The 26918-nt window shown below is 42.8% G+C and overlaps 1 protein-coding gene across 1 annotated transcript in view; it reads right to left on the reverse strand.

Annotated features, from left to right (window-relative positions):
- SPAG6 (sperm associated antigen 6) overlaps window positions 1-26918 on the reverse strand; it is a 60139-nt gene that overhangs the window by 5403 nt on the left and 27818 nt on the right. The window contains exons 5-10 of the mRNA XM_029077772.2: window positions 13516-13721; window positions 12597-12770; window positions 11099-11251; window positions 8663-8854; window positions 2645-2761; window positions 56-201 (exon numbers count right to left, since the gene is read on the reverse strand). Of these exons, the coding sequence (XP_028933605.1) occupies window positions 56-201; window positions 2645-2761; window positions 8663-8854; window positions 11099-11251; window positions 12597-12770; window positions 13516-13721 (988 nt within the window). The remainder of the gene's footprint in view (window positions 1-55; window positions 202-2644; window positions 2762-8662; window positions 8855-11098; window positions 11252-12596; window positions 12771-13515; window positions 13722-26918) is intronic.

Raw genomic sequence — 26918 nt, forward strand, 5'->3', positions numbered from 1 at the left:
GGAAGTCAAATAACAGCATCATAATGGTGAATTACTAGAATTCCATCTCTCTCACCTTACTATTTCCTCAGGGTAACAATTGTTAATAGTATTGATGTATTCCTGAAGTAGTGACCCAGGCTCCGCTTTTATCTCTTGAACCTTTTTAAGTCCTCCACTTGTTACAAAAAGCCGACGTGCTTTGCTATCATGTGGCAGCACCTATGAAAATAAGGAACATAATGAAAATGTCAGATTGTTCCATTATGAGATGTTTCTGTGACCTCTGAAATCATTACTACTGAAAGAAAGTGTAACCTTGGAAATGGATACAACAGAACCACAACCTACACACTTGGGCCACAGATGAACTTGGGTCCTTCCTGGTGACTGTGAAGGAAATTGCCCCCTCTTTAAAGGGCCATTAACTCTTTCAGTCCCCACGAAAAGAACACATTCACAAAACCTTCTTTAATGATTTGGGCTAATACTCCTACCCAAACGTTATTGTATATTCAGCTGTCTCATGGGTTCTGATGGTGAGATGTATCAGGGAGGGTCATTGTGTCTGATAAGACTAATGCTTGACTGACAGTCCCTTCCTCATCTTGTGCATGCAAAGATTGCCCCCTGCTGCACTGTTGCATTTGTTACTCACAGTGCCTGACGCTGTTTTCGTTTCTCCCTCTTGGTGTCATGATTTCCCCAAAGCCTCTGCTCCAAGACCACCTTCCCCCAAGCCAAGCAGACCTGCATTCTGCTGCTCTCTCCCCACTGTCCCCTGCTAGGCAGCGCTGTGGAACGATGCAGCCACATTCTCCCAGATAGGGCCTGTCCACTCAGTTCTTTACCCTTCTCCCAGGTAGAACCTAGGTGGTGTTCTCCACTCCCATGGCTGCCAAACAAATGACAAACAAATCTGGTCTCTTCCCCTCCGACTGCACCTTAGCATTGAGATTTGGAGACACAGGGAACTGGCTTCCCACTGCCAACCCAAACTTGCCAAAGAGAGGGCAGCCCCATTTGACCGTAAGCTCTCCGAGGGCAGGGGTCGCGTCTACCAACTCCATTGTATTGTACTCTCCCGGGTGTTTAGTACGGTGCTCTGTGCACAGTAAGTACTCAATAAATATCACTGATTGATTGCTCATTCTTCCCTCGACAACCCTTCTCCCTAGCCCAGCCTCATGTGTCAGTGAGCATCATCCCCAACTTGCCAAGCACAAAATATGAGTCAGTTAATGATTTTCCTATTCCTTCCTGGTACTTTTCATTCCCATCCCCTTCCCAAGTCCCTCCTTCCTCTTCACCCCTGCTGGCACAGCTGGGGTCCGGTCACTGCCATTTCACCTGGGTTACTGCCAGCTCTTCATCGACTCCAACCTCTCTTGGTCAGTCCTCACAGCCACAGCTTCAACCACTGAACTGACCGGGACAACCTTCCCATTGTCCCCAAACCACTGCCTCCTTATTTCAGAGCCCCGCTGTGTCCCCAAGGCCTCTCACCTGTCTCGTCTTCTGTCTTCCAGCCTTTCCCTTCTGCTCTTCCCACGAGAGCTCACTCCACATGCTCTGCATTCTAACACCCCACTCCTACCTCTACTCTTCTCCTCAGTCACACCAACCTCTTCCTGCCCACCATCCTGTTAACATAATAATAATAATAATGTTGGTATTTGTTATGCGCTTACTATGTGCCGAGCACTGTTCTAAGCGCTGGGGTAGACATAGGGGAATCAGGTTGTCCCACGTGGGGCTCACAGTCTTAATCCCCATTTTACAGATGAGGGAACTGAGGCACAGAGAAGTTAAGTGACTTGCCCAGAGTCACACAGCTGACAATCTCTCCCTCCTAGTGTTCAAACTGTTTCTGATCTTCCACCTCCTCTGGGAAGCTTTCTTTGGTCGGTGCTCCATTCTCCCCCCAGCACCCATAGTAGGCACTGACTCCTTTGCTTTTCTTGCACAACCTGGAAACACTTTGAATTTATTTCAGGCCTATTAGGAGGCTATAGGTCCTTTATACCTCAATTAGGCACTGACTTGCCTTAAACTCTCAGAATAATCCCCTATATTCCCAATGCTGAATTATTGTTTTGTGACCAAAACCGGATGAACTGCCACCTAACCCTCACTCCCCTTCCTTTCTAAAACTGTCCTCCACACCCTTTGACATATCTAGCTGCTGGACTCTCTCCATCTATCCTAAGCTTTTGCGCCTCTCCTAGACTCAATCAGTCATATTTACTGAGTGCTTACTATGTGCTGTGCACCATACTAAGCATTGGGAAGAACGATCTACAGAGTTGGTAGACTCATGCCCCACTCACAGTGAGCTTACAGTCTAGAGAGGGAAGATGTGGAAACTTGGTAAAAGTCTCATAATTCAATTTTACACTGAAGATTCTGGTAAAAAGTTCGATGGAGGAATGAAGTTGAACTATTGGCTAAAATGAGATGTTTGGCTTATGGGGGGATTCCACTTATCCATGTTGTTCTTTTCCTCATTATCACAGATGTTAGAGAATAGGCTAGAAATATCTGGCCTTTATCTTTTGGGAAAAAAAGAGCGATTCAGGTGAGGGAAAAGAAATTCACGGATTATAAGTTTTCATAAGGAACTGTGATTGTTATTTTGGACTCAGATTAAGATGATTTTTCTTACCTTACTGAACTGTCCTACCACATGTTTCAAAATATTTGGAGGAGCATCATGCAAGAATGGTTCCAGAGCTGGAAGATGAGTGCATTTTTGTAGGATACTCTTTATGGCCTTTTTAGTCTGTCATAGTACAAAACAGAACACATACAGCAAGCAATCAATGAATCCTTGACAAGAATTCCTGGAATTTAGAAGTGAGATCAATTTCCTGGTCTAATCAAGACTTATGCTTTGTTTTTGAAAAAAAATGTCAAAAACAAGACTACAGTTCTCCAATTAATTTAACAAAGAATTCCATCTTGATAAAGCATAAACTGCATTTCATTCTTTAAATATCTTCAACAAAGAATGTGCATTTTGAAATGACTTACGCTACCAACATAAATTGATTTTTAAAGGGTTATTAATTTCATGTACAAACAAAAGAGAAAATAATCCCCTAAGAAAAACATAAGAAATTCCCCAAAGGCAGATGGACAATATTAACGTAATTATAGCTTTTGCCCATTTATCCTCAACTAGTTTCTTGATCGCATTCTCCTGTTCCTCCCATTCTCCTCTTTCTTCCCTCATCTTCTCATTCATCACCCCCACTGCTTCCTTTCCTGTTCTCCCATCACTCCATCATTTCTCCTCCCACACTTCTCTCCACCATCCCACCCTCTCCTTCACTGCTCATCTCTTCAACTTATAAATGCAAAGCAGATGCAAAGCAAGGCACACTTTGGAGTTCAGCACTCCAAGTACATTTTTGCCCACACTGACTAATAACAATAAAAATAATTATGCTTTTTGATAAGCACTAGGTGGCAAGCACTGCACTGTGGTAGATACAAGATCATCAGGTCCTATATGAAGCTGACCATTTATGTAGGCGAGGGGACAGGTATTGAATACCCATTTTGCAAATGAGGGAACTGAAGCACAGAGAAGTTAAATGACTTGCCTAAGACTACACAGCAGACAAGTGGTGGAGCCGGGATAAGAACCCTGGTCCTCTGACTCCCAGGCTAGCGGTTTTTCCACTAGGCCATGCTACTTTATTCTACACACCATCGTGGGGAAAAACCATTTCCATTTCATTTTCTTCCAAAAGGTTTTGGGGATTAACAAAATCCTACTATTAAAGGCAAAAAATGTTCTACTGGGTTCATGATATCTATTTAAGCAGAATTGATGGATTGCATGTTTCAAGATAATACTGCTAGGAGTGGTAATTCCACCTGTCCTTTGATTCAAAGTTGCCTCGATACTCAAGGCAACAGAATGTTTTCTTTTCTCTTACTAAGCCTTTCCCACAACAAAACTCAGAGTCGGCTCCCTCCTGCCCCCAGAGTTGCCTTCTACGAACTCTTCTTGAAGGAGAATGATTTTCCTCCAGTCTTTTTTTTTCTGGTCTCCTCCATTCTTTTGCGTCACGGTTCCCTCCTCAGCAAGCATGTAGTTACAGAGGAGAGTGAAGGTGAAGGCTGTCTCTCACAGCCTTTTTGCTGTAGCTGCTCTAGGTGCTGCCAATCAGGCCTGGAGGAAAGGAGCCTGGTACAATCTCTCCTGAACTCAAACTGACAAGCCTTCTCAGCAGGAGAAACTGTAAACCGGGGACAATCAGGGTGTCTTTGGCTCGCCCAGCAAGCTAACCTCCAGCTAACCCCCACCTGAAACAATTCTCTCAAGTTTCTGTTCCCTCCCCCTCCAGTGGAGAGGCCCGGCTAAAAGACCGTGAGAGAATCAACTCCAAGACAGGAATGGTAGCTATTTTTTCTTCTCTTCTTTTGTCGTCTCCCACTGCCCCAACTCTCACCTCTAGTTATTTTTTTTTTTAGTTAAAAAGAGACAGTTCCTATCTTCTTGAGTGTGTTTTTTCCACAATGTGGCCAAGACTGTTGCCCGATCAGAGGTAAAAAAAATACCTTCCGTATTGACAGGGACTGTGCATTGAGACATGGTAAAGCTATGTTATGTTATCTTAAGCAGACACTGAAATCAGGTGGTACTTTGTTTTTCTTAATGGGATGAGCCGTGCACGCTCCAGAGGAATCCAGCAACAGACAGTGATCAAGGGAGGAAGCAGGGAAGCAAAATCTTTGGTTAGAGAGGATCAGGTGGAGGGAGCAGGGTTTTAGCGAGTGTTCTGTCTCAGCCAGACCCAAAAGCTGTGCAGAACCCCCCAGATCCAGGCTCTGGAACCAGCGTTGTGGAGGAATTTTATCCGTCCGCCTGACCTCCAGACCACAAAACTGAGAAATCCTAAACCTATTTGGGTAGGAACTTCATTGTTTACTAGGCCTCATATCACTAAATTCTAAAACCAAGGAATTGTAGAGGGAGAAAGGGAATGGGGCGGAAGGGGGAGGAGAGAAAAAGTAGTCTCTTTCTGCCTGGAAGTTATTTTGTAATCTTAGTACACTGAACTTCAGTTCCTACTGGCAAACTGAGACCAAGAATAAGGGCTTGGAAAAGGACGCAGAGAATGCGAAGAGGCTTTTCGGCTGCTCCCGTGGATTGGAACCAATTAAAGGCTGACTACAGATGCTGACGTGCCCCAGGGACCGATTGCACCTCAACATGGCTGTAAAATCTGAAGCCTTCCAAGGAGGAGCAAATGAGAAATGTAGTCCGACAGCTCGCGTCCCTCTTGGATACCCTTTCTTTGAGTGAGACAGAAGCGAGTCACACAGAGCTGGCTGACATTTCTGGCCAATTCCTGAAAGAACCCAAGGGGCAGGGTTGTTTGCTTGGTTTCTTCCCCACAGGCCTCTGAAGTAAGAAACTGTTGGGTGGGCATCTGGATGGACTGCCCCATGCCTTGCATTATAATCTAGTCCTTATCCAACTTCTGTGGAGAGATGTGCAACAGTTTCTCAAGTGATGAACTAAAGGTACAGTCATTAGGCAGCCTGCCCCCTCCCCAGAGCTAACTTTCCTCATATTTTGAGTCACTGCAGCCTTTTTTTTTTTAATAATGGTATTTGTTAAGCACTTAATGTGTGTCAAACACTGTTTTAAGCGCTGGGGTAGGTACAAGTTAATTACATCAGACACAGTCCCTGTCCCATGTAGGGCTCACAGTCTAAATAGAAGGAAGAAGAATTTAATCCCCATTTTACAGTAGAGGAATTGAGGCACAGAGAAGTGCAGTGATTTGCCCAAGGTCACAAAGCAGACAAGTGGCAGAGCCAGGATTAGAACCCAGGTCTGTGCTTTCCATTAGGCCATGCTACCTCTCTAGTATTTCTAGTGTTATGAGAATCCTGGCCTGCTCCAGCTGCAAAGGGGTATTAGGGTAGGGAGCAGGTAGGGAGCAAGTCTCATGTGGCCAGGATATTTATTCATACCGTCACTATCAGTCACTGGGACCCTCTGAATGACTCAGCAGGCACCGTTTGGGGTTGGAAGACCATGAGTGCTCGATTAGTCTTGATCCAGCCTTTAGCTTCAGTTTGGTATAAAGCCCTTCCATGCCCGTCCCCCCCAACCTGGCACATGTCACTATCCAAAATGGGGTGTCAGAACTGATCGATCTACTCTGGACTCATCTCTGGCTTAGGGTTGGAGCTGACCTTCATCCAGAGCAGTTCCAAACCAGAGCAAGATGACCAGGCCAACCTGGATCCAAAGCCTTTGGAGTCCTGAACACTTTACTGCCACTCCTGGGAGACAAAAGGACCTCAAAGTCTGTGGCTTCTGTGTGGCACTAGATTTGGGGGCAAGACTGAACGTTCCTGCTGCCCTTTCCTTCAGCAAATGCCTCAAAATAAAATAATCTAATCACACTCCTAGAGGGTGGGGCTGCACTACTCAGAGGGCTCTAGTTTTTGCCTGGTGACTTGCCAAACTTTTTTCCACTTTTCCAGAGTGTGGATTACGAGCAGCAGCACTTCTGCCTTGGTCCTAGACCATCAACCCGACAACCACTCTTCCCACATTCAAATCCCTTCTAAAATGCCACTTCCTCCAACTAGCCTTCCCCGATTAATCACCCCAATAGAATTCCATCATCCCACTTTAGCATTAATGAACTTATCTCACCCCATCTTCAGAACTAATGCACATGTGTACTTAATTACTTATATTGACTAATCTAGCCGTAATTACTTTTTTTTTTACGTCTGCCTCCCCACATTTAGAGTGTAAACTCCTTGTGGGAAGGGAGCAGGTCACTTCTTAATTACATACACCCTATGCTCCCACCACAGCAGAATGAGGACGAGGCAGCAGCACGAAGCTTTCCAAACTTTGGAATATGAACGTTGGGGTTCGGGTGGTTGTGGTTGTTGTGATCGGTGAACTCTGAACAGTCCTGTCTGAGGTAGGAGAGTAGACTGCTCCTCTAGCCGTGTTTTTGTGTAGTTCATATGGTATTTATTCTTATTGCCTCGGTATGTTTTTGGGTTTTGTTTTTAGTTTTTCCTAATGTGTCTGTCACCAACCTTCCCCATTTACTCTAGGATTTTGAGACCCTTGAGAGCTAGGGACTGCTTCTAGTTCATACTCATGTATTTTTTTTTGTCATGCTTAGTAAAATGTTTTACCTACAGTAGGTGCTTAGTAAACACTACTTCTGCTACTGCTAAGGGAAGCCTCTCCCTGACAGCACATTTTGGAATTTCACCTCTCTCCTTTGCTACTCATGAGCTCAAATGTGAAAGGTGAGAGGAAATTACAACCCCTGAAAGCCCTCTTAAAGGAAGTTCAGAACTCTGTAGAATTATGAAAGCACAACTGATTACCTGGAGAATAAAGGAATTCTTTTTCCTTTGCCCTAGATAGGAATTGCTACTAATCCCTAAAGACTGAGATGATTTGGGACCAGGTTATCTTGGAACTCAACTTCTTCCTCTCTGTAGTGATCTAACCTTCCAGAATACAGAATGTTCCAATTAATATTTCCCCAATTTTCCCATTTGGAGACTGTAATCAAGGCCCTTATCTTTGGAGATCCCTCACCTTCTCTTTCACTTTTAGACTAACAAAATCTAAGTCTGTTGGTTTTCGGAATGTTAAGAAAATCTCATTTTTTCAGTAAGAAAATATAGCGGGTGGTTAAACGCTTAGGCCAAAGCCTGACTGATTACCAACTAGGGAAACATTAGGCTTTACCATGGTGGTTTGGGCAGGAGGAAATTTTAAACAATCCCCACGGGGCCCTGACATTTCTGTCAGCTGTTTTCTTCCCCAAAAGAGGGGAAGCTTGTTCTGCCACATGTTCTTCAGAAAGATTAGCTTCCATGGAGGGAGTACTCTCAGAATAAGAGCAGTACCATGGTTGGGCACAACCGAATCCTCATTTGTATAGGAAACCCATGTGATCTTAAGCAACCTTTTAGAGAAATGTCATTTTCTACTACAGCCCTTTAAATTCATTTTTTATTACTATTATACCAAAATTATTGTACCACAAATGCCACAATTAATTGTAGTATTTGTTAAGCACTTACTAAATACTGGGGTAGATACAAATTAATCAGATTGGTCACGGTACTTGTCCCACATGGGGGCTCACAGTCTAAGTAACTTTTCTCATTTAACCTGATGTTATTTATGAAAAAAAAAAATAGAGCATGATTCAAATAATGACAAAAAATTACAGCAAGTAACAAGATTAATGCAAAACAGTGAATGGTTTAGATTAATCTTAAAGTTTTAGATTAATCTCTACAAAAGTTTGCTCCAACCCTAATTTTCTAACCCTAAAACCTTCAAAGTATGCACGCAGACCAAATGGAACCCAGAATCTCCTGTTTACCAGTTCTTTTGTAATCATAATGTTAATCTTGCCCAAAAAGATTTCCATGGAACTACCCCAGCAATGCTCAAAACATAGTAAGCACTTAATACCATCAGGATAATTATTGAAAATGGACACACTTTTAAATTGATGTTTCTAAATGAAAATGTGTGTGTGTGTGTGTAAGAATGAATGAATGAATGAAAAGAGTTCATCACTGTCCTCAGTGGCATTTACTGAGTGCCTGCTAGTTGGCAGAGCTTGGTACTGGCTTTTGAACCAAATTCACCTACTTTTACTTGAAGATCTTCTGAGCTTTCCGGGGCCAGATAGAGGGCGAGCAGAACCGATAGGGCATTCGTTACAGCCACCGCCCGTGCATGTTCTGGAGTGTGTCTCCCAATCTGCCCTAATGCCCAAGCGGCAGCCGCCTTGATGTGATCTTCCGACTCTTCCGACAAGCAGACAGACAACTGTGGCACTCCCTGCGGTGGTGATCCAAAGGGCAAACATTAGGAATCTGGGGCAGGATTAAAGAGGCCGTGATTTTGTTCAGAAACAGTAAAAGAAATCATTTCGATCCTGATCCCTTTTCTGCTAGGTGACACGAGCCATGAGCAATCCAAATGCCTTGTCATTTTTCTGGGCACTCGAACCAATTCACTTTAATTATCCGCAATAATCCACTGAAACAAAGAATAACTCCTTTTGTTCCTTCGGAGTGTGAAGGGTTTAACCAAACAACAGATGTCACAAACCGGGTTGCCGATGAACCGGAAACTTCCATTGTGGCAGAAACTGGAAAAGTTTACGATTTTAAGATCTCAAGTTTTTTTTAATTTTTTTGAATCTAATTAATTTTAAATCTTTTTATTTCAATGAAGTGTTTATTTTTTCCTCCTGGTCTAAGTTAAGAAAGTCTTAGACTTGGACACAAATGGGTTGAGCTCAAATAATATCTAAATATTGTTTATGTTTTATGTGACTTTTACTTTTGAACATATACAAACAGAGATGACATTTTAGGAAACCTCACCAAAATATTCCTTCAGTCCTGGGAATTTTATCATTGTGGGCATGGATCAGAAAAATATCTAATGGTATCACTAAAGATTAGCTGTTTTCTGATATGGCTGGCAATCAAAAAGTCCAGAACTGCCCTTCAAGCAGGGTAAAGGGGGTGGAAAGGAGTAGAAGGAAGAGCTCTGGAGGATGAGAAGGAAGCAGGGAGGCCTAGCAGAAAGAGGATGGCCTGCGAATCAGAGGACCTGGGTTTTAACCCTGGTTCCACTGCTAGTCTGCTGTGTGATCTTGGGTAAGTCACTTGACTTCTCTGTGTATCAGTTTCTTTCCTCATCTGTGAAATGGGAATTCAATATCCATTCTCTCTCCTACATAGGCTATGGGGACAGGGACTATATCCAATCTGATTATCCTGAATCTACCCCAGTGCTTAGTAGAGCAGCTAGCACATAATAAGCCCTTCACAAATACTATAATTATTATTACAAATATTGGAGGACCTCCCCAACCTCTACCCCCACATAAACCCTGTGGGTCTCTAAAACAATCCCAAGGCACTGAGGAGAAGGGTGTAGCAAGGCTTCATGGAAAAACATTGTGGTTTAATGGATAGAGCCTGGGCTCAGGAGTCAGAGGACATGGGTTCTAGTCTCGGCTCTGCCACTCATCTGCTGTGTGACCTTGGGTAAACTGCTTAACTTCTCTGTGCCTCAGTTCCATCATCTGTAAAATGGGGATTAAGACTGTGAGCCCCATGTGGGACAACCTGATTACCTTCTATCTCAGCATTTAGAACAGTGCTTGGCACATTGTAAGCACTTAAATACAATAATTACTATTATTATTACCTCAACTGTGTGCCAGGCACTGAAATAAGTGCTGGGGCAGATATATGCTAATCAGGTTGGACACAGTCCTTATCCCACATGCGGCTCACAAACTTAATCCCCATTTTAAGGATGAGGTAACTGAGGCACAGAGAAATTAAAGTGACTTGTCCAAGGTCACACAGCAGACAAGTGGTGGATCCAGGATTAGAACTCAGGTCCTTCTAACTCCCGGGCCCATGCTCTATCCACTAGGCCATGCTGCTTCTCAGGAAATCCAGTTGAGGCAAGGGGCCTGGCCAAGCCATGAGCAAAAGCAATGCCAAGTCCATTAGATCTGCCTCTGCTGTGAGCTCAGTAGGAGGCCATCTAAGCTGGGAGATATGGAAGAGGGCAGTTTGTGCTGATCCCTCTGACTTGTGGGAGAGAGGAATCTGAGATGTAGGAATAACTAATAAGAATCAGCTTCTACGTTCAATTGTTTAGGATCAAAATACAGTACCGATTAAACAGTTTTAGAGAAGCACGTTCAATTATTTAAGCTGTAAATACATGTAATATTTATGGTCAATTAAGAATGCAAATTGTTTTAGAGAAATTGACCCTTTTTTATTGTTCAACACCTAGGCGTCTATTTGCAGTTAGTGAAGTGTAATCCTTATTCTGATTTATTGTTTCGGAAAATTATCTGTGCATATAACACAACTAAGAGGCCCATAAAGCAGGGAAAACACTCAGGCATTTTTTTTACTACTGCTTATATAATCAGTCAATCAATATACCATTCCCTGCAATACTCTGAGGAGCTATAGTCATCTGTGGTTCTTTCTTGGAATCTCAAGGTAATGATCACAGGAAGAAAACGGAGCAAGAACTAACCTTGGAGATGATCACTGCAGTTGCCAGATGCTCAGAATGAGCCGCTACATAACCAAGCATCATGATACCTGGCAGCCTTACGTTCCCCTTGCAGCAGCCGATACAATCAATCATGGCAGCAACTCCGCCTGCATTGACTATTAGCTGGGAAAGCTGAGAGAAAAGAAATGAAGCCGATACCGTGACCATAACCGGGACGATCCCACAGATCTTGAGCCATTCTTTCGGTATTTCCACCGGGTCTAAGAATCTAATCTAAGTTAAAAGTCTTATTTTTTTTTTAATCTGGCTTACTTGTGAGGAAGCTCGATTGAATGCTTGCAAATCTATTTTCCAGAGTATAAGTATTTACCGGAGAAACACAGAAGTCTAATAACTCATACTGTTTCGAATACATACAGAAGGGCACAGAGGGGCTTTCTCTGGGGTTTAATTTTTCATGCATCGATGGCACAACTTTTATCCCTATTATAATGGGTGTCAGAATTCCTTTCCTAGAAGCTGAGCCTAGGGCTAGTTCATAACTAGCTAGTTATGAAACCACCAATCATTATCTATGTGTATAAAGAAGATTAATTATTAAGTAGAAAATACAATGGCAGATTTGAAATGTTCTTATCTAATTATTCTTTCTTTGCTAGTAGTGATTGCCTACAGATTTGATTTCAATCATGAAAGCTCTACTAGCCAGATTAGGGTGTTTCTTGAAAAGAAAAATATAGAAGGAAAAAAAAAAGGAAAACATTAGCTAACAACCACTGCGGAAAATATTTTTTAAAGGCATCACTTCTGAACCTGTACAATCCCTGGTTCCTGTTGTGATTTCATATTTCCTTCTTATTTTAAAGATACCAGGAAGGAAACCACTTTAATATAAATACTCTGGCACATATTCAGTGTTCTTCACGTGAAGGTTATTAAATACATCGACATATCAATCCTCACCACATTCTTATGAGAAAGAAAGGGAGGAAAAGTGTGAGGACTAGTATTTCCACTTAGAAGATAGAAAAACTAAATAAGCCTTGGCCAGAAAAACACATGGCCTAGTGGAAAGAGCACAGGCTTGGGAGTCAGAGGACCTGGGTTCTAATCCCAGCTCTGCCAACTGCTTGCTGTCAGACCTTGGGCAAGTCACTTCACTTTTCTGGGCCTCAGTTCTCCTGTCCTCCATCCTACTTAGACAGTGAGCCCCACGTGGGATGGGGAATGGGTCCACTCTAATCAATTTGTTTCTACCCCAGTGCTTAGCAGTGTTTGACTCCTAGTAAGCGCTTACCAATGCCATTTAAAAAAAAATTTGAATGCCTTTTCCCAGGGTGATATGTCAGAAGTGTAGGTAAGGAAAGAAACCAGCATTTTCAGCTCCCATCAATCAGTGCTATTTATGTTCTGACCCTACCACCAGAACCTAAAATAGTTACCACCTACACCCCTCCGCCCTGCAAGCACACAATCTGGTGTTTTATTTAACATCCCCAAATTAACTGCCTTTTACCTCAGGCGTATGCTTTGCAATCTCTCTAATTAAAGTCGCAGCATTTTTCTTGACATATTCGTCTCTGTCCTTCAGGCACATAAATACAACTGGAAAAATTTCTGCTTCCACCACCATTTCTGCCAGATCCACAGAATGCTTCGCAATCTGACTAAGAGCAGAAAGCACCTGACGCTGATAAACAAAAAGAAATATGGTCTACTAGGAGGAATATACCATTTTTATCATATCAACATGCATAAGTTCAAAGTACTTGCCATAGAGGGAAAAGGAAGAGGACAAGTTACCTTAGCTGTGGTTATTTCTGCTTTCTAGACCTGGCTAAAGGGTTTCTGAGAATCATTTCTAGAAATAAACTTATCTCCTCTACTTACACTATTACAGTGAACAGGGTAAAAAAAAAAAGATCTGCATGCTAAACTCAAAGTGTAGGAACTTGAAACTACAGTTTGGTTGCTAATTATAATACAAGCCAATCATTTTAAATCATCATCAAGACATTCATTCATTCTCATATAATTTTAGGATTTCCTGCTAACTAAATGACTTCATTTTAAAAAAGAACAGCAAAATTCTAAAGGTTCAGAAATTTCAGAGTTTTAAACACTGGTAAGTCAGTAATATGTGGCAGACTATAACTGCTAAAATGACCCCGATGCTCTTGGCAATAATTTTCTGTTTTAAAAAGGAGAAACAACGAAAAAACAAAAAACCACAAGACACCTGTTTTAAATTTCTCCTTTCTGAAGTATTTTCTTAAGTGCAAAAGAGCTACCCAAAACAACCAAATCGTTTCTTGCCGAATGGTCATTGTAAAAATCTTCTACGTTAACCGTTTACTTTCAGCAAGCATTTCAAACATTCTCAGGTTAGGAGCACATCCCATCTGATGCTGTTTTTGAAACACATTTAAGAGTACCTTCAGTTTAGCGTCGGGGTTCAGGATCATCTGGGCTAAATGAGCAATAGCCCCAGCATCCACCACTGTCTGCGCTAACTCTGGCAAGTGCTTTGAAATATCACTGAGGGCTGAGGCAGCAATCCTTTTCAAAGCAATTTCGGGCTCCTGGATACACAGTACTAAAAGAGGAACTGCTCCCGCATCCACCACAGCTTGGGACAGTTCTGTGGGTCCAAGAAAAGTAATTAAGTGAGTATGGGTGAATGACCCTTGTGCAAGCCATTTTTCACACTGACAGATACAGCAAAGGAAAAAGGGGAGGGGGTACTTCACTGTCTCGACATCTGCATTTCAAATCAGCCCTCCTGGTTTCATAAACCATGTGGACCAATCCTCAGCTGAAAAGAATACAGGTCAATAGATGGCCCCCCCATTTACATGCACACATTTGAGGTAGATTAGGCTGAAATGGCTTGTTATTCTGTTTAAAAAGAGAGAGAGGGAGAGAGAGACAGAGAGAGTAAGCAGATGTCAGCTGTTTAAGTCCTGACTATTCTGCGTTCATCAATAGCCAAGCATTTTATGCATGGCTCACAACAAGAGAGAAAGCCAAAGTTCCAAAATTTTACCAACCAGCCTAATTAAACAGTATTTTGTCTTGTTTATATAAGCAGATACTAATGTGGATTGAGTGCCCAATACAGTAGTACAGATTTTTAACATTCCATTCATTTTAAAACACTGGAAAATGCACTTTACTTTTTTGGTGATCCTAAATGGAGTTTTTCGCCTCACACCGAAAATATTTTTGAAGGCATGGAAAACATTTTGACTGTAATTCCTTTAACATAGCTAAATATTCAACTAAATTTATTTCCCTTTCTAAAAGTCATCATTGTACAGGGTTCATTCTAGCTAATTTTCCTTTAATTTCAGAGTAAGTGGGTTAATGGATATGTCCCATGCACAGCAACGGTAGAAATGGGTTTTAAAAACAAAAATGGGAAAAATGCACCAGCTTCCAAAATGTAACCAAACGACACCCAGTTAATTTTACTCTATTCATTTTATAAATACATTTTGTGCTATCTTATCTTTGGGCCTAACCCATGTATTTCTGCTGACCCTATTCTTAAAAATGAAGCCTATCTTCATTTCACTGATCAATGTTTTTCATGCAGCAATGAATGTGCTTAATTTTTCCAAATGTCTTTTCTAAAAGTACATTTCCAAAAATGTAAAAGGTGCCCAAAATAATATTAGAAAAGACTATGGGGTGATCAATATTTGTGATTTTTTTCAATCATTTTAATGATTTATAAACCCAGGAATAAGAGGGAGGTTAGAAATTTCAGTATATTACATTACTCCTGCACAAGGTCCATATAGACAATTAAGGGTTCTTCATGAAAGCCAGTTCTTCTTCATCATAAAAGTTTCTGAAATTGTCCACTTTCATGCCTGAGCCTGGTTGTGGGACTGGGAAGGGGTCTGAGGTACCCCCAGAAATGTTGCTGAGAGATTCTGAACAGCTGTTTGGAGGAGGCTGGGGACTTTAAAAAAAAAAAACTGCCATCCACTGACCAGGCTTTCCAGAGCCTGGGGGCTTAGTTTCCTGCACCCCTCTTTTTGTTAATGACTATTTAGCACCCTGGTGTGCTTATCACCTCCCCCATTAATGTCTTCCTCCAGGAAAAAAAAATTCCAAAAACTTGGGTGAATTTCCTAAGGTCACTAACAAATATATCACTCTTTAGGGTGTGAAAAAAAGACACTTCTTGGCTCTAAAGAATACACCTAGCATGCTATACCTAATTGTATATTTACATGTAATTTCCTAAAAAATCCAAGATGGGAGAAAGAATATGATAGCGAGACATACAAAGGCACCAGGACAAGCCACTGGGGCATCAGCGAAGGAACAGATTGCCTTGGAGGCAACTTAAAAGCCACTGGTGAAATAATCTGAAGACTGACGAGGAAGCAGGTTGCTCCTGGGGAAATATTTCATTGCTTTCCACCAGGATGGTCAAATCACCTCACAGAAAGAAAAATAAAATAAAAAAGCATTTTTAAAATCAGCATCCTAACGTGCCAATAATTGAGCATCTCTGAACGGCTACGTACCTCGCAAGAGTTCACAATCTAAACCTGGCAGACTGAGCATACTCCCTAAAATTTTAAGTCAGGTTGTTTTTTCAAAAAATTCCAAAATACAGACACAGTTGATCATGTCTCTTTTTTGGAAGGGCACCATTAAAGACATTTCTGATGCGGTGATGTGCAGAACACATTTGTTTTAATAGTGTGACTGGAAGCAGTTCCTCAGCTCGTTCTATTTTCCCCATCTTGACAGTTTTACTAAGCATAAAGTCTATGTATCAAAATACAGCTGCTGAAAAAAAGTTGCTATTACATTTCAAAAAGTAATCCACCCCCACCCATCCCCCCCTGCTCCCCTTCAACGTCCTCACACGGGCTCTCACTTCCCTCCTCCTCCACTAATTCCCTCCACTGTGGGGTGCTGCTCTATGGCTGTGAGGCTGAGGATGAGGAAAATGCCAACGAAAATGCCATGTTGGCTCGTTCTGCCTCCTTCCCCTTAGTTGCTACTTTGTGCCTCCTCTTCCTTCACTGACGGTCTCCCTGGGCAGTTCTGAAAGCCTCTTCCTCTCTGAGCCAGTGGGCATTTTCCTCCTGTTCTTTCTTCGGCTCCCAAAACCTCCCACCTTGCTGGCATCCCACCCCGTTGTCTGCTTTCTTCATCCTCCACTAAGATTTCTGGTTCTACTCAAGATTATTTCAGATAGCTTCCTGTTTCAATTGTCTGCCCAGTTTCCTTTTAATCCTAAAGAGCTAGTGCACCAGTGCAGATGCCTGCTAAATGTGAGGCAAAGAGAGCCAGGGACAAGGAACCCAACTTTGGTTTCTGGAATCTGTTGTGCTTTCTTCTCATCTGAGAGTTAGGGTAAGGCCCAGAAATAATATTTGGGAGGAGCAAAATGGATGTCTCTGTTTCTAGGTCATGCTCATAGGAGAGTTGATCAATTACAAAATGGGGAAAATGCAGTTATAATGTAAGTAGATTGAAAATTTTAGCGTTTATCTGAAGAGGAAAATGAGAAGCTCATTTTTAAAAATGATCCAGGACAGCATGCCTCACAAAGCAGAAACTTAGAAAGGAGGGTGAGAATTTTTATTTTTCAATAAAATGGTTTAACGCAGTTACGTTGCCCTACCTTTGCTTTTATTTCCATTTCTCGCTCCTTAGGTCATTTTCCTACCATAATTCTGACAGTTAAAAGCTTAAAGCCTATGGCAAGTACAAAAACAAACTTTTAGTTTATTTTGTCTGCCATTCTTTATCGGGGGGGGGGGGAATGGAACTTGAATAGAAGCTCATCTGTCCAGATGAGATCAGATTTACCTTATAAAGTTGTTTGCGGACCACTGGCAGACAACTGAACGCAGAGCATTCAAACTAGCTGGTAGACAATTGCAATGGCCGAATAGGTGGTGCTCTCCTGGCCTGTGAATAGCTCATTGTTGAGCGGTGGAACTGAAACAGCCTCCTCAGTGGGACTAGAGCATCAGAAAAAAGATCAGCTAATCACAACGCCCCCTGCTTTGTCTCCCTTAGCTATGCCTTGCTTGCATCCCTCCGGAAAAATGTATAATCCCTCTAGAGGGACGACGACGAGAGGGCTCAGGCTGATACGGATCTCTGAGTGTGTCTGATGGACACAGAATCTCTGTCTTGCCAGATTTTCCCTCCAGCCACTGTTTAAGAGCATGGGTGTTTTTTTCATACCAGTGGAAAGGCTATTTTATGTCAGCCATCACTACTTGCACTAAAATGTTTGGGCTTTAACACAGACGCATATTAAATCAGGAAACAAAGCATGCTCCAAATAATTTTGGGAAAATTTCTGTAAGGGAGTTGTGAACCCAGCACAAAAAGATGCCCCTAACAGAACATTCATGTATATACTTGTTTCTTATTGCATGTTTTCTTTTGCGCTCATCTTTTTTATCAATGTCCTATTAGATACTATGTACTATGTAGATTGTAAGTTACTCAAGGGTAGGGACTGTAACCTTTAATTTTATTACAATTTCTAAACATCTAGTCTGGTGCTGTGCACAAAACAGGCCCTGAGTGCAGTGTTCTGCACATAGTAAGCGCCTAGTACAGTGCTGTGCACATAGTAGACACCTAATACAGTTGGTACCCAGGATAGTGCTCTGCAGGGTCAATGACAATGACTGATAATGTTGTTGATCATAAGATCTAAGGCAAGAACATGTTGGGTTTTATGGCCCAAAGAGATGTAAGTTATTGGAAAACAGAAAGAAAGAAATTAGAAAGAAGACAGGGACTGTATCAAACCTAATTAATTTGTACCTACCCCAGCGCTTAGTATAGTGCCTGGCGCATAGGAAGAACTTGAAAAAAATATCATTTTTTTAAAAAGGAGAGAAACAGAAGAAGCAGTGTTGTCTAGTGGAAAGTGTATGGGCTTGAGAGTCAGAAGACCTGGCATTCTATCCTGGCTCCACCACTTGTCTGCTGTGTGACCTTGGGCAAGTCAATTAATCTGTGCCTCAGTTACCTCATCTGTAAAATGGGGATTAAAACTACAAGCCCCATGGGGACATGGACTGTGTCCAACCTGATTATCTTTTATATACCCCAGCGCTTCAAAGAGTGACCGGCACATAGTAGGTGCTTGACAAGGGAAGGGGGGGGTGAGTCTACAGGGCAATCTGAAGTGGGGAGCAAACACCAAAGGAGGAGTGGAGTGCCAGAGTAAAACTAAGTGGCCATGCAAAATCTGTCCACTTAGACCTAACTGACCGGTGTAAGTGATTTGGGCAAAGAAAATTTCCCCTGAATTATCCTGATCATTCTCAACTCTGCCTTTTATTTTGGTGTGGAGACCCTGGCCAGAGTGATGGATAACATCTCTGATCCTGGAGCAGTTATCTTAGGGGACCAATGTGGTGGGAAAGAAAGTTTGCTGGGTTCTAATCCTGGCTTTGCCACTTGTCTGCTGTGACACCTTGTGCAAATCACAACTTTCTCTGTGCCTCAGTTACCTCATCTGTAATATGAAGATTAAGAGCATGAACCCCATGTGGGACAGGGACTGTGTCCAACCTGATTAACTTGTATCTACCCCAGCACTTAGGAACAGTGCTTGGCACATACCAAGTGCTTACTAGTAATAATAATGGTTGAAAGGAATGCAAAGAAGGATAGTCAGTTCTTTTTGGGCAGGGAACATGTTTGCTAATTCTGTTGTGTTGTTGTTGTTCTCTTCCAAATACTTAATACAATGCTCTGCACATAATAAGCGCTCAATGAATACCATTGATTGATTACCCACTCATCCTCACTTCAAGACTCTGAAACCTCATGATAGAAGACAGAAACCAAAATACACTGAGAAAATCTAGCTGGGTGTTGTGTTACATGGCTATATTTTGTACCTCTGGTGCTTGCTGAATAGATCTCTGCTTAATGGGAGTAAAAGATGAATGGAATCATATAATAATAATTGTGGAATTTAAGTGCTTATTATATGCGAAGCACTGTACTAAGGAATGGCATACAAACAAGGTAGGAAGGAGAACAGTATTAAATTCCCATTTTGCAGAAGAAGAATCCGAAGCACAGAGAAGTTAAGTGGTTTGCCCAAGACCTGACAGCAGACAAGTGGCAGAGCTGGAATTAGAACTCAGGCCTCTGACTCCCAAGCCTGTGCTCTTTTCACTAGGCCAAAAATCCCCAGAGATGTCTGAGGAAGGAGCAGAGTGCAAAGAATAGGTTCAGTCTTGGGAATCTCCAGTCTAGTTAAGGGAGGAAATACTTGCATATAAAATTCAGCCACCACTGAATTAGAAGTTTCCAAAGGAAATGTATTTGACTTAGTAGGGTACAAGCAGGCTAGGATTCTGTCCCGCAGTTCTCTGAGAACAATCCAGCACCTTCTATTATGCTAAGGTTCTCAGCCTCTTTGCAAATATTCCTGAGGAAACAGAGAAGGCAGCGTTGTCAAGCCAGTCAGCTGCCTCAATAAAGTCTGATTCTCAGAGATGCCACTGCCAAGGAATAGAAGATCAGATAGGCCTTACAGCCATTTACGTAGATGCTTAAATATCAGTTTAAATCATTCAGGGTTTCCCCAGAGACTGCCAATCAATCAATCAGTTGTATTTATTGAGCGCTTACTGTGTGCAGAGTGCTGTACTAATCACTTGAGAGAGCACCGTACAACAGATTAGGTAGACACTACAGTTAGTTTACAGTCTAGAGGAGTTTACAGTCTACATATGTAAAATCCTTATACAGTGGTTAAACACTATTAAGGCAATGCAAGAAAGGAATGGGAGGAGACAGTTGCTTTTCATTAAATTATTTGTTATACACTAACAATGTACCTGATGCTATATAAGATATAGAAGGTCCCTTCCCAGAGTTGATGTTAGACAGAACACCTCTACTGGACATCAGATGAAACAGTTTTTTTAGTACTAATTAAGTCTCCAGAGAGGCCAAGGAGGAAATGAACATTAATGCATGACCCTTCACTTTTGAAAAAAGGTACCAGGGCAGTATTTCTGCAGTTACTGGCCTCAGCTAATCTCACTCAGTTGCACTTTTTTTTTAAATGATACTCGTTCAGCACTTACTATATGCTAGGCACTGTACTAACTGCAGGAGTAGATACAAGCTAATCAGGGTGGATACAGCCCATGTCCCACATGAGTTCACGGTACTAATCCCTATTTTACAAATGAGGTAATTAAGGCACAGAGAAGTTATAGGTGACTTGCCCAAGGTCATACAGCAGGTACAGGGTGGAGCTGGAATTAGAACCCAGGTCCTCTGGCTCCCAGATCCTTTCTCTTTCTAACAGGCCACAGCTGGATTGAAATCAAGGGTATAAATCCAAGTGTGGCCTAGTGGAAAGAGCATGGACTTGAGAGTCAGAGGACCAGGAGTCTAATCTCAGCTCCACCATGTACCTGCTCTGTGACCATGGGCAAGTCACTTAACTTCTCTGTGCCTCAGTTCCCTCAAATGTAAAATGGAGATTAAATACCTGTGCTCCCTCCTGCTTACACTGTGAGCCCCATGCAGGATAGGGACTGGGTCTGACCTAATTAACTTGTACCTCCCCAGTGTTCAGAACAGTGTTTGTCACATAGTAAGCGCTTAACAAATACTACTAAAAAAAAAAATTCAACCACCACAACTCTCCACTTCAATTATTAGTTGGTGTTATCTTCTGCCCTGGGGGAAGGCCCACCTCCAATTTTCTGAGGGATTTTCAGGCCTTTCGTACCTTCTTTCCTTCCCTTTCTTTATGCTGATCCCCAGAGACTTCAGTATTCATGTGGATGTTCCGGACAAACTTCCAGATGCCCGCTTCCTCTCACTCCTTAACTCTGCCGACCTCCTGCTCCATCCCACCTCACCCACTCACCATCTATGCTTGGCCACATGGGAGAATGAACAACAGTAAAATTGTGGTGCTTGTTAAGCACTTACTATTTGCCAAGGACTATACTGAGCACTGGGGTAAGGACAAGATAATCAGGTCCCATATGGGGCTCATTGTCTAACTAGGAGGGAGGATACATTTTGAGTCCACATTTTACCAATGAGGGAACTGAGGCACAGAGAAGTTAAGTGACTTGCCCAAGGTCATAGAGCAGGCACTTGGTGGAGCTGAGATTAGAATCCTGGTCCTCTGACTCTCAGAACCATGCTCTTTCCACTAGACAATCGAGTGAAGAGATAGATGAAAGAGGGAAAAAACCCACCAAGTGGTGTTTTGGATCAGTTTTTGTTAGAATCATATGAATTTCATGAGATTAATCTCCACAGAGGGAGAGGCCCTGCTGTGCTGAAGCTAATTAATAAATGCTAGAGAGAGCAATCATGAAACTGATAAGAGGCAGATTGTTTTTATTCCTGGGGAGTGAATGAGTATTGAAAATCAAATCCCCAAGTTCAAGCTGCAGCTTAGCGGAAGTGGGAGAGGGCAAAGGAAGCACAGTTGGGAGGGGTGGCAGGTTTTCCTGATCTCTAGGAAAAGATTAAGTGGGCCTTGCTACAATGCCTACTGAGCTTTGGAAGCTGAACAGAGCTAGGTCACATCTATTTGCCGATCAGAGGACTGAAAAAAAAGTTAGGTTAAACCTCATTGAGGGCACTCGCTGTAGAAGACAGACGTGTATCTATAAATTATATTATAAATTATTTATTTACATCAATGTGTCTCCCCCTCTAGAATGTAAGCTCGCTGTGGGCAGGGAATGTTTCTACCAATTCTGTTGTACTGTACGCTCCCAAGCGCTTAGTACAGTACTTGGCACACAATAAGCACTCAATAAATATGACTGAATGACTAATTGCCCTTTCCTGCCAGAAAGCCTGAAAGGTTCGGTGGGAGAGGTGGGATGGGCTTCAAGTCCCAAACGTTTCTGGGTCTTGTAGTCACGGGGTTGGATAATGTATGTTAGAAGCTACCTGAACCCTCAGAGTGCATCATTCAAGCCCCAGGCAGAAAAATCAGGGTGTTTCAGATCAGTTCTGGGTTTGCTGTAGCTCTGAAAAATCCTAAATGTCTATGAACCAAGCTATTCTGGAGCAGCTGGGGCTCTCTAGGGCAGCCTGACAAAAGACTTCCTATCCTAGAATCCCAAAGAACCACTGACCCGCTCCTTAAGACTCTACAAAGGGAGGGGAGGTATCCCCATGGAAACTCGTACTTTCCTTTATGGGATTTAATAATAACAATAGTGGTATCTATTAAGCATTATTATATGCCGAGCAATGTGCTAAACCCTGGAGCAGATACAAGTTGATCAGGTTGGACACAGGCCCGGTTTCATACATTCATTCAATCGCATTTAATGAGTGCTTACTTTGTGCAGAGCACTGTACTAACCGCTTGGAAAGTACAATTCAGAAGTAAGGAGAGACATCCCCTGTTTCATATAAGGCTTGCAGTCTAAGGAGGAGGGAGAACAGGTACTTAACCCCCATTTTACAAAGAAGGAAACTGAGGCAGAGTGCAGTGACTTGCCCATTTTCACACAGTTGGCAAGTACCAAAGCCCGGACAAGATATTTAAACTCCTTTTCCCCACTGTATTCTGTGTCAGTGCCAAAAGAAAAGTACTTTCATATGCAGAAAGAACTGGATTTTTTTAAAAAAGACCTGAATTCAGAAACAATATAAAATACTCAGTAATTCATCCTTGGAGACCCACATCTAAATCTAAAAAGAGGGATTAAAAAAAGGCTAATTGGACTAGATCAGAGCAAGATACTCAAACCTGAGATCAATATTAAAATCAGATGATTCTGCACACATGCAGTACATCTGGGGAGACAATCACAGACGCTCACATATGATGGTAAGAAACCCCACATTGGATCAGACCACTGACCCATCCAGTCCAATATTCCATCTCCAACGGTGGAGCCAAAGGACACTTGGAAGAACTATACGATGGACAAGGCTCCTCATGGCTAGGAATGACCTCCATAACATACCACATTTCCCATTTTGACCCCAGCATCTGAGACTTTATCCAACATCCTTCTCAATGTATTGACAGTTTCTTCCTGAACAACTTCCTATGATAACACATTCCATATGCTTAGCCCCCACTGGGTGAAAAAGTGTTTCCTCTTGTTGGTCTGGCACACATTCTCACTCACACACTCAGAAATCACACTGGCTTCTTGGACAGCTTTCTCTATATTACCTACAAGCCGCCCAACATCAAAAGGCACAACAGGACCATAACAGAGGGATCTGCTTTGAGGTACCTCATCCAACTACTTATCCCAAAACCTAATTGCCAGTCCACAGTGAACCCTGACTTTTATATTTCAGAGAATTGCCTAAATTGAATTCTAAATCCCCAGAAGTAGAGTCCCCTCTTGGTCCCTGGGAGTCTACACCATTGGGGCTGTGCAATAAATAATCATAGTAATTGTTTATATGTTAAATGTTTATTATGTGCCAGGCACTGTACTAAATGCAGAGCAGATACAGGACACAGTTGGACACAGTCCCTGTCCCAGATGGGGCTCACAGTCCAAGTAGATATTGAACGCCCATGAGAAGTTAAGTGGAATGTCCAAGGCCACAGGATTAGACTGCAGGTCCTCTGGCTCCCAGGCCCATGTTCTACTAGGCCACATAAGCCCTGAGCAGGCCTGGATGTAGCCCATCACCAATCTCCATTTCATGCCAGGGTCATGTTCAGTTGGTTGCTAGCCCTTGGGACAGCAGTAATAATAACAATAATAATAATAATAAAAGTAATGATAATTGTGGTATTTGGTGAGTGCTTACTATGCACCAAGAACTGTACTAAGCTCTGGGGTAGATACATGATAATCAGGTTCCACATGGGGCTCACGGTCTAAAGTAGGAGGGAGAATGGGTAGTGAATCCCCATTTTGTAGATGAGAGAATTCAGCCACAGACAAGTTAAGTGACTTGCCTAAGATTACACGGCAGGTACGTGGCCTTTCCCTTCCACCCCCAAGAAGTAAGTTTCTGGCCTCATCTGGTTCAGCAAATTGCCTTGTTATTTGGTTGTCACAGTTTGGTAGCTGGTGGCCGGAAGTCTGGGGCCAAGGCAGAGTTGAAGCAAAGAGAGCTCGAAGCCTCTTTCCACACCCTTTCCTCTGTTGCAACTACCGATACTGATAATAATCTACTGATCATTGCTTTTACTGTTGGTAATTTGCAGGAAAAGATGGTTGCATATACCTATCTCCATACACAATAGAAAAAATGTACCAGGCACCCATTCCAGAGCTGTCACAGGTTTCATGTTACAGATTTCATATTCCTACTAAAAATTACACCTCCTCCAGGAAGCCTTCCCTGACTAGTCTCAACCCCACATCTTATTCCCCCTCCCTTCTTCATCCCCTAAGCACTCAGATACTCACCCCATCCCCACCTTTATGTACATAGCCTTATACTCGGGTGGCTCCCCTACCTGTAATTTTATTTTGTCTCCCCTGCTAGACTGTAAGAACCTTGAGGGGAAGGATTGTGTCTTTTTATTCTGATTTACCCTCCCAAGTGCTTAGTATGTTGCTCTGCACACAAGAAATGCTCAATAAATATCATCGATTATTAATTGTTGTTCTGCTCCTTTATCTCCAAAACTAACTTTGTGAGATGTACTCTATTCCTTGCCCATGCCCACCCCATTTCATGTATAACTTGGGAAATGGATCACATTCCTTCCCCTCCTTAGAAATCAACTGTGCTGAAAAGTTTGTGTTCTCTGTTATTACTTTGACTTGGTTTTCTTCTTCCACCTGTCAAGTGGCGTCCCTCTCGTATTTGGGCACATTGACCCTGAATGAAGCCAATGAGAAATCCCTAAAACATCAGCATGATTTCATTCCTGCCCATCTCCTCATTCCCGCCTGCTCCCCACCTCCAGCTGTGCTAACGCTACCACCCCCACTCCCGTTTTTGCTGATGTGTGAGATTTCCCATTTGATTCGGCAGCCAGCGTGTCTCTAAGCCTTCCAGGATTGCGTAGATTTGGCAAATGAGGAGGGTTCGCACACATGGAAACCAGCCATCAGGGATTAGAAACAGAGGCAGTCAGCGGGAATTTGGGATCTTCGGAAAGGGAATTTAAAGAAAGAGGGAGAAAGGTCTCTATCATTGACTTTGTATCGGTGGGAAACAGGCACGCTCTGGAAAGGCAGAGAATTGTTCTATGACCTGGAACAAATCATTTAACCTCTGCGCTCCCTCCCCGAGTCTATAAAACGGCAAGGATATTGATAATATTCATAGCGGGCATGAAAACAGTTGTAGAATCATTCCCCTCCTGCCCGCCTCCTGTGTGTATTGGAGACATGCAGGGAGCAGCCCAAAGTCACAGGTAAACATCTAAAACAATTCTCCAGGCAGGAGGGGGAAAAAGCCTCGTATGGCATTTTGGTGATGCTTCTCCTTTCTACACACTCCTACCCCAGCTGCTCCTCTTTTACTGCCCCCAGGATGGCTCCTGGGTGCTGCACTGTGTTCTCAGGAGAAAGAGATGCCCCCACGGACTGCTCCTGCTGGCATCTTCCTCTCAGAAGCTGCTCTGACCAGGAGTAGTGCCCAGGAGGCTTAGCGAGGCTGCAGCCACCACTGTGGCAGCTGGAAACATCAGGAGGCTGGGGTTCCATCTCTCTTTTCCCCAACCCCCATCCCCGCTCTCCACTGTGCCTCTGCAGTGTAGAGTTCCAGCAGCGGGGATTTGGGAACATCCATTTACTACTCCCTTTGGTTCAAGGTCTAGATTGTCTATTTCTGGAGAAGCGGTGGGGCCTTCTGGAAAGACCACGGGCCTGGGGAGACGTGGGTTCTAATTTCCGGTTCTGCAATTTCCTGCTGTGTGACCTTGGGCAAGTCCCTTCACTCCTCTGGGCCTCAGTTTCCTCATCTCCGAAATGGAGATTCAATACCTGTTCTCACTCCCGCTTAAACGTGAGCCTCATGAAGAACTGGAACTGTGTCCAGTCGGCTTATATTGCATCTACCCCCACACTTAGCAGAGTGCTTGGCACACAGCAAATTATTATTATTATCATTATTATTGCATTTGTTTGCTCTTTCTTCCCCGGTTTCCTTAGAATTCATCAAGGGCTCTTCAGCACTTGCCTTTCAGAAATCTGGCCTTAGAGCAATTGGGCCATCGCTGACATTAATATATAGGTGAAAATGGTTTTAGAAAAGATCCTCTCAAGAGGAAGCATTACGGAAAAGAAAGAGAGGAAAAAGTATGAGCAGATTCCCTCCTGCTGGACACGAAACACAAACACAGCCCTGGCATCAGGTAATTCTGGAAGGAAATCCTCTACCCCTACTGGTGTGAGTGGAAATGATGTCTTTACCCTTTTGAAAGACTAACATAATTTCCTTCCTTTCAGAGAAATACCTGAAATAATCTCTTTGGGGAGTTATTGGGCCCCAGGCCCCTAACTACTGTGAAATATTGATATTCCAATGGGAATTCCATGTGGAAGCCACATTAGAGCAGGAAATTTGAATGGATCTTGAAGACAGAGCCTATTTATGAGCTGTAATCATTTAGCCTCAGACCTCAAGAAAGGGCCAGAGAGGTTCCAGGGGAGGGTGTCTGCATAAGCGTGTGTCTGGGGGTTTGGCTATCCACTGCAGATGTCACCAGCCCTCAGCCCTTTGAAAGCCCTATACTATGATCTATGATCTGCTTGCCATGCGATCCCCAGACATACAAATAAATTGAGCATTCAGCATACTCTGCTGCCTCCTCCATTCTAAGCTGTTAAAACCACAAAATTCAAGAAAGCAGCTACTCTCGTAGTGTCTACCGTTTTCTTGT

The sequence above is a fragment of the Ornithorhynchus anatinus genome, chromosome 13 (assembly GCF_004115215.2).
Source record: "Ornithorhynchus anatinus isolate Pmale09 chromosome 13, mOrnAna1.pri.v4, whole genome shotgun sequence".
Lineage (NCBI taxonomy): Eukaryota > Metazoa > Chordata > Mammalia > Monotremata > Ornithorhynchidae > Ornithorhynchus > Ornithorhynchus anatinus.